This window comes from Melanostigma gelatinosum (assembly GCF_949748355.1).
Source record: "Melanostigma gelatinosum genome assembly, chromosome: 23".
NCBI classification, from domain to species: domain Eukaryota; kingdom Metazoa; phylum Chordata; class Actinopteri; order Perciformes; family Zoarcidae; genus Melanostigma; species Melanostigma gelatinosum.
Window position 1 is genome coordinate 13,997,774 of NC_136656.1, and position 16,589 is coordinate 14,014,362.

At 44.6% G+C, this 16,589-nt stretch overlaps 1 protein-coding gene across 3 annotated transcripts; it reads right to left on the reverse strand.

Moving 5' to 3' along the window:
- Position 1: 1 nt before the first annotated feature.
- Positions 2-15,571, reverse strand: mtmr1a (myotubularin related protein 1a). 3 transcript variants are annotated; one of them, XM_079295678.1, is made up of 18 exons: positions 15,301-15,571; positions 13,920-14,022; positions 10,781-10,804; positions 8,341-8,428; positions 7,905-7,999; positions 7,694-7,801; positions 7,496-7,594; positions 7,136-7,219; positions 6,514-6,663; positions 5,809-5,997; positions 5,514-5,699; positions 5,261-5,419; positions 5,129-5,176; positions 4,734-4,826; positions 2,843-2,956; positions 2,705-2,748; positions 2,490-2,622; positions 2-1,355 (listed from the first exon to the last, which is right to left on the reverse strand). In XM_079295678.1, exons 1-18 carry the CDS (start codon positions 15,405-15,407, stop codon positions 1,197-1,199), a joined length of 1,983 nt encoding a protein of 660 aa, XP_079151804.1. In that variant the 5' UTR covers positions 15,408-15,571; the 3' UTR covers positions 2-1,196. The 3 variants fall into 3 exon arrangements, with proteins under 3 accessions (XP_079151804.1, XP_079151805.1, XP_079151806.1); XM_079295679.1 differs by lacking the exon at positions 10,781-10,804; XM_079295680.1 differs by lacking the exons at positions 10,781-10,804; positions 13,920-14,022; positions 15,301-15,571 and adding an exon at positions 9,422-9,705.
- Positions 15,572-16,589: the final 1,018 nt, after the last annotated feature.

Genomic DNA, 16,589 nt, shown 5'->3' on the forward strand with positions numbered 1-16,589 from the left:
ATTTTTTTTAAATGGAATGTCAGAAGTGATTATGGCTCATTTAGGAGGTTTAACTTCTCATTATTAGAAATATCACATACAGAAAAAGGATTTGCACGATGGCATGCCACAGGTACAGTGTGTTAATGGGTTAAATAGCATTGGAGGGGGGGGGCAGTGACACTGTTGGCACATGGAAAGGCAACGTAAAGAAAGACAACTACAATTAAAATAACTATTTATAAATACAAATGAAAGAAAACACGCAGCAAGTGAAGGATAATGATGCCAGGATTCTTTCTTCTGTGGTTCCTGTTCCAAAAAATATATTATTTTTATATTTTCTGTTTCCGCCCGTGACTTTGGACAGAACTGTGGCGTTAGTCACGACAAGGTCATGACAAAGTGAAGGAAGAGGAAGCGTGAGCCTGCAGCTTTCAGTCATGTGAATCAGTGAGCCCTGAGACAAACAGCACTTCTTCATACACTCATGAGTTGACCGGTAAGAGTCGCACAGTACCGGGGAGCTGGTCTTTTGGAATTGTTTTTTAAATAACATAAATACTAAGCACAGGCTTCATGTCAGGATAGTTTCTACAGAGCCTCTAAGGGGACTTGGGGGGGAAAAAAGAGAAATACTATTATGTTTTCTTAAGTTTCTGTTAAATTGGAGTCCCTGTTACAGCTACAGCTACTTGAGATATAGCGTCCTGAGTTTGAGGAATGTAGTGTTTATCAGACTACAAACCAGAAAAGTCTAGCTTGCTAATTCTTTTCTCTAGCTAGCTAATTAGCTAGTTAGCGTACGGCAGCGCTCTGTTGCTTTGAAGATGGAACTTCAGTTAGCGGCTGTGGCAAGCTAGCTAATGCTCGCCTCATCTGTGGTCTGATGAACATTCATCAGATTCAGTGACCCGTATTGCCATTTCCAAACTACTGCAGCCATCACAGGGCAAAGTACCTTTACATCTTTGTTCTTCCCCCCCTGTCCCTTTTGGGGCTTCGTACATTTTTAATACTTTCTTTAAATTGTTTTTAAACTAAAAACATCTCCAGGTCATTTTACTTTGCTAAAAGTGTATTTAACAATGTTATTATAAAATTAAAAATCTCTTTGTAAAGCCTCCTTTCCATTGGAAACATCAGTATTTGTAGTACTGGGGCTGAAACATGCATTTAACTGTGTGTGTGTGCATGTGTGTGTGCGTGCATGCGTGTCAGACAACACTGTGCAGAGGAGTTCCAGAGTGTGAGGGGGAGTGTTCAGAGAAGGAGGACGAGGAGCGGGAGGTGGCATCTCTCTGCAGCTCCTCCACCCTCCTCTGGAGCTCCGCTCTTAAGAACAGCAGCTCCTTCAGCGTCTGATGCACCGGCACCTGAAACACACACACCACACAGAGGATCACACCAGCAAACACACAACCTGAAACACACACACCACCGAGGATCACACCAGCAAACACACAACCTGAAACACACACAACCTGAAACACACACACACAACCTGAAACACACACCACACCGAGGATCACACCAGCAAACACACAACCTGAAACACACACCACACCGAGGATCACACCAGCAAACACACAACCTGAAACACACACACCACCGAGGATCACACCAGCAAACACACAACCTGAAACACACACACCACCGAGGATCACACCAGCAAACACACAACCTGAAACACACACACCACCGAGGATCACACCAGCAAACACACAACCTGAAACACACACACACACACAACCTGAAACACACACACCACCGAGGATCACACCAGCAAACACACAACCTGAAACACACACACACACACAACCTGAAACACACACACCACCGAGGATCACACCAGCAAACACACAACCTGAAACACACACACCACCGAGGATCACACCAGCAAACACACAACCTGAAACACACACACACACACACAACCTGAAACACACACACCACCGAGGATCACACCAGCAAACACACAACCTGAAACACACACACACACACAACCTGAAACACACACACCACACAGAGGATCACACCAGCACACACAAAGAAATGGTTGATATCATGAGATTTCAATTTCACAAGAAAAATCCTATCATCAGTACTAATATGTTAATTTTTAACAGTCATGTTCAGCAGCCTCACTGAGTCCTATCCACTCCTTTACATTTTAATCATTTAAATGTTGGTTTACATAATGCTTCTGTTTTTTTAAATAATAAAAAACACAAAAATGTTATTATTTCCTACATACAAAATTTTTTCATTTTGTATTTATTCACAGTCTAGGATAAGTCAATCATTAGCAACAACATTGATTTTGAAGCCTTACATCACACACTACTGCTCCATAATACAGCAACATCGCCCCCTAGTGGGATCAGGGAGAACAGCATGTATTTGTCCCACAGAGCAAGCAGGGCTCTGCACTGAAAGCCTGGGGACATGCGTTTCCGTACGGGTCCGATAGTAACTTCCATAATCTGGAGGCCATAGGCTCCGCCTACCTGTGGTCTCATGCGCGGGTTCCAGCGGGCGTAGTAGCCCGTCCACAGCTCCAGATGTCTGGAGGAAACCAGCGGACACAGAACGTGGTGCTCATAGTCCACGTAGAAGGGGTTGGTGAAGTCCTCAGGCTGGCTGGTGGGGGGACGACAACATTGGAACAGTCAGACAGTCACTCCTACCACCATCACTCCTATCAAGGCGGTGAGTATGTTACCTGTTAATGTAGGACCACAGGGACACGGTGTTGGTCTGCACCTCCTGCGTGGGACAGAAGAAGAGCTGAATGTGACACAGCTCCATCAGACAGGCCCCCCCCCGCCCCCACAAGCAGCAGAAGAAGAATGGTACGTACCTTAGCCGTCCTCTCCTGTTCGCTGCTGTACAGGAATGTACCGAACAGACAGCTGTAGAGGTGGTCCAGCACGGTGATCAGGAACAGCTCGTTGAACTCAAAGGCTGCTGGGAACTGCAGTCAAGAGGCACAGAAGGGTTAAGAGTGACAGCTTCAAAATGCCCACGACACGAGATCCTTTAGAGCAGTGATTCTTAACCATAGGGCCGCGGCCCATGATTGGGCCGCGAGCGCCACCTAGAGGGCCGCGAAAAACTTTCAGTTTTGCACCTGTGGGCCGCGAGGGCCGCGGGACTGCATAGGTTATCAATTGAAGACACCAGAGATATCACTGTTATCCACGAGACGCTCAGTTACAATACAGCTTCCCACCACCTGGTGGCGGTAATGCGTCAGTCAGTTGTTTAACAAGCTGCAATAAGCAGAAGAAGACACTCAGCTAGCCGCTAGCCTGTAGCGAAAGTTATGGATAAGTTATTAAAAAGAAAAAATGAAGACGACAGTGGTGCCATACCCCCCAAAAGTCTAAATGTGTGTGCAAGTACAACCCTGACTTTCTTAAGTACGGCTTTGTGAACGGAGGCAGCGAGGCAGAGCCGAGTGCTCAGTGTGTGGAATGTGGGCTAATGCTATCAAACGAAGCACTGAAGCCTTCAGAAATAAAGCGACACGTAGCGACGAAACAGCCAACGCTCGTGGGAAAGTCTGTTGGGCTTCTTGTGTATGCAGGTTTACATACACATGATAATAAATGTCTTTGTGATCATCACATTCTATCATCTCATTTATTTAACAAGGGTTTTGCCTGTTCAACACCGGCATCCTCGATCCCCTCCCCTTCCGTTCCTACGGCTTGTTTGCGCAAATACGTCACAAGACATGTCCGTGTTTGGTATCCCAGCATGCCCAAAATCCTCATCTTTGCAAAGAAATCATCGATTTTCTTTCATTTCTTATGGTTTCTCCACAAAAGGAGCCCACACACACACTGTCCAAAGTCGCCATAACCGCTGCAAGTCGTATCTTGCAGCATTTCGACAGAAAAAGACACATTACAGACCCGACAACGTGCTAGCGGATGTTACCATGGAGCTACTGCCTTCAGAAAACGCTAGTACTTATAGTACAAACCTTATCGTCCTCTTATATAAGCCGTCAACCAACGTTTGCGTAACTGAGCTATTCTCATTCTCGTTCGTGCGCTCGGTCGCAGCCATTAAGCACAGCAAGTCCGCTACTCACACGCCACGTCTTCGACCTTATATACATCGTTTTTGCAATTTGCAAAGGCTAATAATAAAAGTAAAATAATATAACATCAAAATATAAAGGGAGAAACACCTTTAGTGTGTCAGAATATCATTTGGTTACCATGTGTCCATTTGGGTCTCCAAATGTCCTTTTAGAGCTCCGCCTGGATCTCTTCATGAAGACACTCTGTAGAATGGTCATACTTTGTCCAATTCTTCAAATTTGAGGTAGTTGTTCACTGATAGTGTAGTTACAGCCCTATACTGTCCTTTACCTGTACAGATACAGCCACCGGCAGTTATTTATACTGAAAGATACTTTTTTATTTTATGCGGACAAAAATCTTAAATTTTTACTGACTCCAAAGGCCCACTGCTCTGTTTCTGTATGACCTACAGGTTGTCTGACACTTTTGATGCATATAGTCAGAGTGGGCCCCGGGACACTTTGTACTTGAAAAGTTGGGCCCCGAGGTCAAAAAGGTTAAGAACCCCTGCTTTAGAGCAAAGGGATGAAAGCCAGGTGGAACTTTAACCCGGTGGAGACCACCGATCTCCGTGTGATCGGAGCCCATTTGCAAATGCTGTAATAATCTGTTGAAAGACAACTTGGTTGTGAATCTTGATTTCCTGTTCGTTACCTGTCGAGTCATCTGCCAGACGCAGTCGATGAACTGGACGAAGAGAGGCGAGCGCTCCGAGTTGGCGTGGTTCTCGTCACCGTGACCGACGCGCTGCGGCACAAAGCAGAAGGTTAACCGCCACTGAATCAGGTTCTTATGTGGAACAAGTATTCAACACACAGAGCGGCCGTGATGCGTCTCTTTTCTCCCCTGTTGTTCGTTTGGTGTTTCTATCACATTAATGCTTGCGTGACATGTTTTGACCCGGGTTTTGATTTTGATTAGCTTCAAGAGAAAAGCGTTTTTTCTACATCATCATGTCTACATTCTGGGCATTTATCTCTAGAGAAATGACTTAAAGTCGTTGTCACGCCACAGAAAATGCTTCGACGATCACAATGACGGTTCCTTACGGCGGCAAACTTGTGTCCAAAGCTGACCCACTCCTTCTCCACCAGAACCTGCAAACACACAGAAGATGATCACGCTGCGGGGAGGAAGACTACGGCACGCGGCTGATTATCGCGGCGCAGCGTCGGTGTCACCTGGAACCCTCGGAGCGTGCGGTAGTGGCTGTCCAGCATCAGCATGGCCAGAGAGGTGAGCTGGGCGGTCCGGTCCCAGCCGTCGCTGCAGTGCACCACCACCGACGTCTTTCCCGACTCCAGCTTGTCGGCTATCTTTGCTGCTCCCGCTAATAACAGCTAACACACACACACACACACACACGGGAGAGCATCGTTAGTAAAATACTCCCACAGTGATGAAGAAACACCACGTGTGTGCTGTGAGAGTTACCCGTATGTACTCCAGCCAGTGCGTCTGGTCGATAGCGGAGTGCCAGTGGGCTTCATCGATGGTGGGGTAAACCACGTCCTTCATCTTCCTCAGAGACTCCCTCATCACGTGGATGTTGGGGATTTCCAGGAAGTTGAGCTCCACGTTTGGGTAGAAGCTCTCACTCTCGTACCCTCCGTCCTTCGCCTGCACGCGGGGGGAGGCGGTGGAGGGAGGGGGGAGGGGGAGAGCGAGAGAGAAGAAAATAAATCAACATGCAACACGAGAAAGCAGGAGAAGTGTCAGCGCGTCGCACCTTGTTGGTGACCGCCACGCTGCTCTGTCGGGCGTCAAAGATGGTGAGCTTGTGGGACTGGGCGTTGGCGTCCATGATGATTTGGAGGAAGCGCTCGTCCTCTTTGCAGCGGCGGTCCGACGGTCCGACGAGCGGCTGGCTGCAGCGTACGATGGTGGCCTGAGTCTCTGGGTGGATCCAGGACAGGACCTGCAGGAAGAGCAGGTGTGGGTTCAGCACCCGGAGGACCAAGAAACGGAACAGAACTTTTATTTAAATGACAGAATTGTAATCTCCACTGCTGATGTAGTGGAGTAGAAGAGACGGGAGACCCTTTGATGCTGATGCAGTGTTTATTGATGTATATGTGCAAGCTTCAAATGTGGTACTGATTTGAATATCATTATTATTATGTGGGTTTTATTGACATGTCATGTTATTCATCTATCTATGACATTTCACCTTTTTTTAAATCGTACTTTATCGAGTGCGTTTGATGTTATCATCTTATTTTTCCATATTTCTATGTTTATTCTGTGTCTAGTTTTCCTTATTGTAAATCACTGCATTTATTTTATGAAATGTGCTGTACAAATAAAGTGTATTGTTATATATAACCAACTGTCACATTTACAGCAATGTTTTATTAATGCACACTGTCCCTAACCAAAGCAATATAAAATGATATATGAATATACTTATGTCAGTATGTGATGCGAGACTGACCGGGATGCGGTGCTTGGCTCTGAACACTGCCACCCGTCTGACGTCCTCCTCTGTGATGTGGGTGGGGACAACCAGGATGGAGGGATAGGTGTCACACAGCTCGTAGCTGCTGTTCATCTTACTGATGGCCCAGCTCTCGTTAGGGAGGCCCTGCCCCCCCCCCCCACACACACACACACACGTTACTATGCAGTGTTGCCTGTGGAATGAGAGGCTTGTTGTGCGATATAAAATATCAATTAGTATTCCACAGCACGTTTCTCCATCACTGTTAAAGACGGCATAGATAAGCTTCACTTTCAGCTTCCTGTCGGAAAATATTCCAAATATAGAACACACCTAAACACAGAAGTACATTAATCTGCTCACGTCTACTGTAGTAATACACTGACTATGGAGAAGCACCTCAGACAAACCGGCCCTTTAAGCTACTGCCAATCAAACACTTCCTGTGCAGACATTTCACATTAAAAGTATTCCAGGTGACTTAATCCGCCTTGAAAAAATGTGGACTGATAGAAAATAAAGAAACAGGATTTGCGTTTGACAGAACTGTTGATTTGCTGATCGAATTCTTGGAGTGTTTCCATGAAGTGTGTGGTGAGTCTGAGCGTGCACTCACCAGACGTCGGTACTCTGCTGCTGGGTCGTACACCTTCCAGCCGTCCACGGGGAACTGCTCCTGGTACAGGAAGGAGAACAGGGGCTGAAAGAGTCACAGCACACGCGTTAGTGTTCACAGCCCCTCCTTCAGTTTCATTATCAAGTCAGTTATTGATTATTCATTTCAAAGAACTAATCCGTTTACGATGCAATCCCATCAAAACCTCCCACAAACCAAACTGATGTCGTCAAATCGTTTATTTCGTCTAAACAAAACTGTTAAAAATGATATAACAATGACATGATCCCTCACTGGTATCCCACCAGTAAACACTGCCAACTGTGTCGCCTTCATGAGTGAATACTGAGTGAGACTGACCAGGCTGTGGGAGAGGGGGAAGGCATGTGTGGACAGCAGCTCCACCACGTCCGGATGGCTTTCCTCCATCTTGTAGGCGAACCTGGGACTCCTCATGTCCTGATGACAAAGGGAGGACACAGAGAGAACACCAATCGTCGGTGTCAACGCAGACTCGACACAGTTACTGCTGCAATGGTGTCCCTGATTCCCTGGTACCTTGCAGACCAGCTCCAGTCCCTTGGTGTTCTCTCCCTGGTTGGGAACACTGATGGTCTCCAGTCTGCTGATGACTCCCAGGTTCACGTCGAGAACGAACGGAGACTCCTGGATGTGCACAGACATTAACACACAGCTGCAAAAACACACAGAGTACTGCAGAGACACAGGAGTCCTGCGATTGTAAAACAATAAATGGGATCTGAAGTACCCGTTCCACGCTGGTGAAGTAGAGCTTGTAGTCTGTGATGGTCAGGGTTCCATTAACCAGACCACTGAACGGACAGATGTACATCACATCCTTCACTGCACGTCACACACAAAGAAACAAAACAGTATTGATTTATGGGCAGGTAAGAAATGTGTACATTGTCTGTGCAGTTTAAATATATATATATATATATATATATATATATATATATATAGCCTACTACATGATGAATATGGACACAGTACAGAAGCCCAGAGGGGAAAAAAACTTTCTTAGTTAGAGATAAATAGTTTTCCCTCCTGACTTACGAACAAGTGAAGAGTTCTTACAATGATCTTTCTGTATCCGTAACATTTGTTGCATTGGCGCACCAGAAGACTTTTTGTCCTCTCGGGGCTTCCGTCACAGGGCGGCTGGACGGCGGCGGCGAGCTCACCTGTAGTCTGGACGCTCTCTCCCGGTAGCAGAGGAACCTGGTCCTGGAACATTGTGACCGGCGCCCCGTATCTCAAAGCTGGAAGGTTCTGTACAGAACACAGACCGGTCAGTGGGACCACAACAGGCTAGACCTGCACCACCGACACCTGACACAGCAGCACTGAAGGTGTAATGACCGGCTGAGATGGGCTTTATCTCTGAGAGTCTATTTAGACGACAACATCTGCAAGCTAACCGAACCAACGCTGCTAATGCTGGCGATAGCAGAGAGATGTCCCCTCGGGTCTGATGAGACGAGTTGGATCAGCGCTCAGATGTAACAGGATGCGATTCACTGTAAGCCACTCTCTGATGCACTTGTTTTACTGATACAAATCAAACTGCCTTCTTTATATGAAGTGATGCCTTTTAATGAAGAAGGCAGTTTGCCAAAACATTGATCTTAATTACTCAAACTAAATGCATCAGAGCTGTTTTTACTCGATAAATCAAAGCTGATATAAATCACAAGGCACAAACACAACACTGATGTCAGAGAAATATTAATGGAATATTTCAAAATATTAAAGTGATGTTAGAAATTCGGCAAAAGAGAAGAAAGTTCTAAATCAGTAATGAATGAATTAATACATTCTAACATTCTCCCTAAAAACAATGGTCAGCATTGATACAACAGAGACTTTTAGTCCCTCGTACGGGAAGCATTGGATCCTTCCCACAATGCAAATCAACAGCTTCTTCCTCCCGGTCTGTCAAACTCCAAACGTGTTATGCTACACGTGTTATTTGCCGTCATTTCTTCAGGACAGCAGCGCTGAACGGAGCTGAGACAGAAGGAGACGACGAGGCATGCAGACCAGGACAGAGGGAGGAGGAGGTGAACAGGAGGAAGGACAGACAGAGAGAGACTTGCCAAAGCATTGGAAGGATGCTCAGAATCACTATCTCCATGGTAATAAAGCCCTTCATCTTGTGAGTCTTGCTGCCGAGGAGAGCAGCATGGAGAGAGTGAGACAGAGAAAAAGAGACAGAGACATCATACAGTGAAGAGACATTATTCTGTAGGACACTGTTATTACCGTCACTCCTCTCTGCTGGGCTGAGCTGGGTGTGTGGAGGTCAGAGCCCACACACCAGAAATACACATTATTCTGTGTCCACACAATGATGCATTCCACATGAGCTGGCTGAAGTCCATAAGAGTGTGACCGAGGCTCATCGGTCTTGTGGGAAACGGGGCAAGTTCCCGGTATCGGACGCGTTCTGGTTTCTCACTGAGAAATATTAACCAATCACGTTAGAGCAGGCTTTGTTTCAATGCAGGCTGAAATTCAATCTGGGAACCCGCCGGCCATCGCCTGACAGTGCTTTAGCTTTCAATTAGCTCAGCTGAACCGCCTCCCTGTGAAACTAACCGGTTAGACACGCTGTCACTCAACTCCAGGTCCGGTCTCAAGTCGTAAATAACAACCGGCACACGTAAAAGGAAGTCTTGGTCCGGATATCCGCTGGCTACACCGCAACCCAAGAAGTATAGACCGATGTCCCCAGAGGCTACATCACCGTCAGACTCGCAGCCTGCGGACTTTGCAAACTGTTTCAACAGCCACGTCCACCCCATTGTTTCTTCTGATGATGCTCCATACTCCATGTAAATATGATCAGAAATCAGTCCTGATCATTAATGATTGGATTTTCATATCCATCACTGTGATGAAGTACCGTGGTCTGTCAAATTCACCGGAGACCATCTGGTTATTTTTAGCCATAAACTCTCTCAATTAATTTCCCAGGCTTGTAAACACATCACTATGAATACCAATTAGATAGTGTGTATTATATACTATATAAGCAACAAAACATTGCAGAACAGAAATGGAAAAATGTTATTCAAATTCATCCTGAGTGGGACATGAATGTCTGAATCAAAGTTCATGACAATCCATCCAACAGCTGTTGAGAGGACGGTGACACACTGATGGATGAACTGCTGTTATTAGAGCTGCACTCCACTGGTGTCAGATTCACCCTGAACGTGTGAGCTCTGATAGGATTCATTGTGGTGTTACGAATAAACAAATAAAAAGCATGAAGAACGGTACAGAGGAAGAAGAAGAAGAAGAAGAAGCAGCTGGATCTGGTGGTGATGAAGTGTGCAGTGGGTCTGATGCAGGAAGCACGTCTGACCTCAGACATCAGTGACACCACATCCTGTTGACTCTACATGAAACACAATGTGCACCCTCGAAGCTTATTACACTTAATAGCTGCCGTTTCATTATTCCTGTCTGAAAAAAGTAAACACGAGCAACAGTTAGCGGTAGCTTTAGCCTGAAGCTAAGCTAGGCTTTTGGCTAATTAGCACACAGACCTGTACGTGCATCTGTGAAATGTACAGTACGTAACAGAAGACAAGCTTATGAGACTACAACTCTTACCCTGGGAGTCAGCCTCTTGGACACCTGGAGACAGCAAGTACACACACACACACACAACAAATGGAGTTCATGTGAAATGGAATCGACTACATTCACGCTGTGATCTCAAACAGAAGGTTACTGTCACTGTGTGGCATTACATCTTTATTATTCTTGACAATGTCCAAGAGTAAAATGAGACCTTCCTGTATTCGGTGCAAACGGCAAAAAGCAACAACTGAAAGCTGCAGAGCATATATGTATATGAAAGCGCTGCATACGACTTCATTCCACAGACGTGTTAACTCTGAAGGGCACCGAGCATTGTTTATGAAGCTTTCTGTCTTGTTTTAAAAGATCTTTCAACTGTGGGAACGACACAAACTATATTCAATTGACCTCTACTGTATTGGGGTGGAGGCAGAAATCTCATGAGACTCCAAACCAGGAAGCAACCTCTGGTTCTGAAAGTTGAAGCCAAAAGCTGCATTCTCTCTACTGTACAGCAGGGGGCGACTGAACAGACATCTATGAGAAAATGATTCCTTCTCTCTTGATTGATTCCCTCAGTAAACATTGTAAACATGAGTTCATGGTCTCAATCTCTAGTTTCAAGTCTTATTCAACACATCATGTTCATTTAGTAAATGATGGTCCATTTAGAGTCAAACAGACCATAAAGCAGGGGATGCTTTAGGGCGGGGCTAATTGTGATTGACAGGTCTCTACCGCTACCAGAGCGGTGTCCCTACGTCACTGCTCGGCAGTCCAAGTAAAAAAACAAACCGTGCTGGTTTACAACGATGTCGTCATAGGTTTTTTATGGTTATGAAACAATGTCAGTTTAAGGCCGTGTTGCTGGAGGGAAGGGAGGCATCGTAGAACCAGGACTGACCGAACCAGGACTGACCGAACCAGACTGTCACACCCTGCTGCAGTAAAATAAGAGGTTTTGTAAAGGGAATCTGGTGCTCAGAAACACTACCGCTGGAAGTTTGATTATGTCTCGCTCTCACCTTTCCTCTTATCTGGAGCTATATTTAAGGATGTTGTCACCAGGCTTACTTCGACTACTTGACCTGAGACCAGTGGGTCACGGCAAAGTATCTGGTATCAGGTCCCTTTGTTGCATACAGCAGGCCCATGTGAGGGAACGCGAGGCTGTGTTCAAACACGCAAACTGTTTTCTCTCCTGTGTTTATGCCTTAAGAACAGGTAGGTAGTGTGTGTGTTTATGCCTTAAGAACAGGTAGGGTGTGTGTGTGTTTATGCCTTAAGAACAGGTAGGTTGTGTGTGTGTTTATGCCTTAAGAACAGGTAGGTTGTGTGTGTGTGTTTATGCCTCAACAACAGGTAGGTAGTGTGTGTGTTTATGCCTTAAGAACAGGTAGGTAGTGTGTGTGTTTATGCCTTAAGAACAGGTAGGTAGTGTGTGTGTTTATGCCTTAAGAACAGGTAGGTAGTGTGTGTGTGTTTATGCCTTAAGAACAGGTAGGTAGTGTGTGTGTTTATGCCTTAAGAACAGGTAGGTAGTGTGTGTGTGTTTATGCCTTAAGAACAGGTAGGTTGTGTGTGTGTGTTTATGCCTTAAGAACAGGTAGTGTGTGTGTGTTTATGCCTTAAGAACAGGTAGTGTGTGTGTGTTTATGCCTTAAGAACAGGTAGTGTGTGTGTGTTTATGCCTTAAGAACAGGTAGGTAGTGTGTGTGTTTATGCCTTAAGAACAGGTAGTGTGTGTGTGTTTATGCCTTAAGAACAGGTAGGTTGTGTGTGTGTTTATGCCTTAAGAACAGGTAGGTTGTGTGTGTGTGTTTATGCCTTAAGAACAGGTAGGTTGTGTGTGTGTGTTTATGCCTTAAGAACAGGTAGGTTGTGTGTGTGTGTTTATGCCTTAAGAACAGGTAGGTTGTGTGTGTGTGTTTATGCCTTAAGAACAGGTAGGTTGTGTGTGTGTGTTTATGCCTTAAGAACAGGTAGTGTGTGTGTGTTTATGCCTTAAGAACAGGTAGTGTGTGTGTGTTTATGCCTTAAGAACAGGTAGTGTGTGTGTGTGTTTATGCCTTAAGAACAGGTAGTGTGTGTGTGTTTATGCCTTAAGAACAGGTAGGTTGTGTGTGTGTGTTTATGCCTTAAGAACAGGTAGGTTGTGTGTGTGTGTTTATGCCTTAAGAACAGGTAGGTTGTGTGTGTGTGTTTATGCCTTAAGAACAGGTAGTGTGTGTGTGTTTATGCCTTAAGAACAGGTAGTGTGTGTGTGTTTATGCCTTAAGAACAGGTAGGTTGTGTGTGTGTGTGTTTATGCCTTAAGAACAGGTAGTGTGTGTGTGTTTATGCCTTAAGAACAGGTAGGTTGTGTGTGTGTGTTTATGCCTTAAGAACAGGTAGGTTGTGTGTGTGTGTTTATGCCTTAAGAACAGGTAGGTAGTGTGTGTGTGTTTATGCCTTAAGAACAGGTAGGTGTGTGTGTGTGTGTGTGTGTGTGTGTGTGTGTGTGTGTGTGTGTGTGTGTGTGTGTGTGTGTGTGTGTGTGTGTGTGTGTGTGTGTGTGTGTGTGTGTGTGTGTGTGTGTGTGTGTGTGTGTGTGTGTGTGTGTGTGTGTGTGTGTGTGTGTGTGTGTGAGATATAAATGACCTGGAAGAAAACATGAATGATCTTAATCCTGTGGAGAACATGGGGTAATGGTGCCCTTCAGCCTCTTGTGGCCAAAATGAGTATTACAACAACAAACATTAAAATGAACCTGCCAAAAAAAATGACAGCTGACATTGTAATTTTTCCCAACCCTGCGTCTCTTGAACCACTCTACCGGTTGACGGAATATTTAAATAAAAAAAACGAACGTGTGGACGTAGGCTGCTGACAGCCAGAAGCGGAAGACAAACTGCACAGCAGCTCAGCAGTCGCTTAATCTAACAGTGACAGCAGCTGTGACACTTTACAGTCACACACACTGAACACACAAAGCTCTGCCCAAACACACACACATATTTCTGCCGGCCTTACCATGAAATCTGGTCTTCTCCTAGCCTATCAAGTTACAAAAGACACACTGATGAGAAATACTGTCAGCAGAGTGTGTGTGTGTGTGTGTGTGTGTGTGTGTGTGTGTGTGTGTGTGTGTGTGTGTGTGTGTGTGTGTGTGTGTGTGTGTGTGTGCTACCTTGTTGTCCCTGGTGAAGTCAGACGGGACTGATCCTGAGATCTGACTGGAGATGGTGGCTGCTATCAGCTGTTTACACCACTCCACATGAGAACCTGTTGGACTGAACAGAACAAGATAAAAAGTTGATACATTGTATGTGTTCACCGAACTGTGAAAAAAAATTGATACAAATATTTCTTTTTAAATGGCTGTTAACCTGCCAATCAATGAAACTTAACACTACCAGGGCAAGATGTTTCACACATCTGCAGGAAGTGTTTTATTAACTGTGGCTTAACTGTAGTAATGTTGACAGTGCTGAGTATGACATAACTCTGTTGTACGGATGGAATGAGTGCTACAGAAATCCACGCGATACTGAATTCATCATGAGAAACAAGTACAGTGATAACCCCCCATTTGTATTTTAGCAACCAATGTATTCCTGCACGAGGATCTCTTACAGGTCGATAACTTCACTACGCTGGATTGTTTTAACTGATCCAAGCTAAAAAAGCAGCTCAGCCATGACGACTCTTTCCTAAAGAGTGTAGCTGGCAGCACGAGCTTCAACAGTCGCTAAATCTAGCGAGAAAGCTGCTTCCCAAAATCAAATCAGGGCCGAATAAAATGATTGGACAGCCACAGGGTGTGCAGCCATTTAATGCATTACTATTAATATTTCTGCTTATATAATGCTCACAAAGGGCTTATTATGAATCAAATCATTTTTTTCAAATTATAACCAAACTAATATGAGGGTCCATACCTGGTTTTCAGTTGTGAGATGAGTTTCCAAATCTCATATTCAGGAAGACGATTTAACACGTATTATTATTATTATTATTATTATTATTATTATAAACAGACAACTTCAATACAAATAGAGTTAGATTCGATGGTTCTTGTACGGTGAGTCCCTCATGGACAGAACGCATGTGTAAACACAGTTAGTACAGTACTGAGGCCTGTTTTAGCTACGAACGTTATACCAGCGAGCCCTGCTTCACTGATCCACGGCCAGCTGTTCGCTGTGTTAACCCCCTGGTAGACTGGCGTGTTGTCGAACATGTTAGCTGTCTTCTCCTCGTTCATGCTCATTTAGATACTTTTAGCCTTTAGCTGCACTACCATAGCTACTGTACTGGAACATTACCGTCACGCCAAACTACGTTGGAAAACCAGCTCCTATTCTGTCGCCTTGGCTTACCGCTTGCTTTAAAAGTTGAAATTGTGAAATATTTTGCATTGGAGCTACGCCGAATTAAAGAAACGGTTATTTGGACTCAGAAAATGTTTTGTGTAATATTTCACCGGGACTGAAATATTGGGGAAAGGCAAAAGAAGAGCCGTGAATGGGCGACGCATGTCATATCTTTGTAACATCAAGCACACTCACCTGTCCAGGGTTTCATCAGCAGCTGGTCCGCCGGTGGCCGAGCTCCAGGGCTTTCTGTTCGGCCCTGCTCCGTCCGCCGCCCCGACAGCTCCGGCCTGTTTCTCCATCTGCCAGACAACTGTTTCCTTTCTAGGTCACTGTGGGAGGAGGACGAGTCCCTCTAACACGAGGATGCGGATGAAATGAAACCTCGGTTTAATTCCAATGTCCGCCCTCAGCTGCGCGGGCTTGTTTCGCTTCAGGTCTCGCGGCTCAATGTAGATGTATTTTAGATCGCTTCCTGTCATTTGGGTTTTTGTGCTTCCTCCTGCCCGCCTCTCACGCGCATCTGTGCCTCGCTCTGAAGCTCCGCCTCTCTACAACACGCCAGACATGCGAGGATGACACGAGGCCAAGTATTTTGGGTGGATGTTCAACAACTGGGCAAACGATTACAATTGAATTGAAAACTATTTTTTTATACATGTTTTCAAGGTAATTAGAAGGAAAAAATATATATATTTTCCAACAGTTCATTTTAGGGAAAATTTGTTTATCATTTTTATTTTAATTTGTATCAAGAACTGCATCAATATGGCAACACAATAAGAAACATTAAGAATAACAAGTCTGTGTTTGATACATTCAACACATAAACAGATCCTTCTATTTAGAATTTGTATTACTCGTGTGTACATACATACACTTTTTCAAGAGTGACCTGTCTTGGCCAGGTCACCCTTGAAAAAGAGATTGTTAATCTCAATGGGACTCACCTGGTTAAATAAAGGTTAAATAAAAAAATATAAATATATACACATATATTTTTTTTATTATATTATATATATTATTTATATATATATATATTAATGTATTTTCTTTACTATGTATATGTACCCTTGGTACAAACAGTTTTGCTAGTACATATAGTTAATGTACTTTTGTTTTCTTAAATAAAGAAATGCAACAAGCACTGTAAAAGTCAAATGTGTGGTTTATATAGTTTCCTAAAAGTGAGGACATGTTCAGCTGCACTGTGTCATGTGGTTTGTCTTGTTGTCAGAGGTAAGTTTGGACAGCTGTGAAACTATAGAACACTCTTGGAGTCACGTCCTTCTAGAAAAAGTTGAAAATGTCACTGTGGATCCAACCCATACTGCACCATAAAGAGGAATGACGTAGCCTCTACTCTGTGTAGTACAACAAGATGCGGGGTGCTGCTTTAAGGAAATTAAATAAAATGAGGGGCCTAAAAAAACTCAATATCACAATGAATGTGCCTCCACTCTTCTGGGTTCAGGCTCTCCACC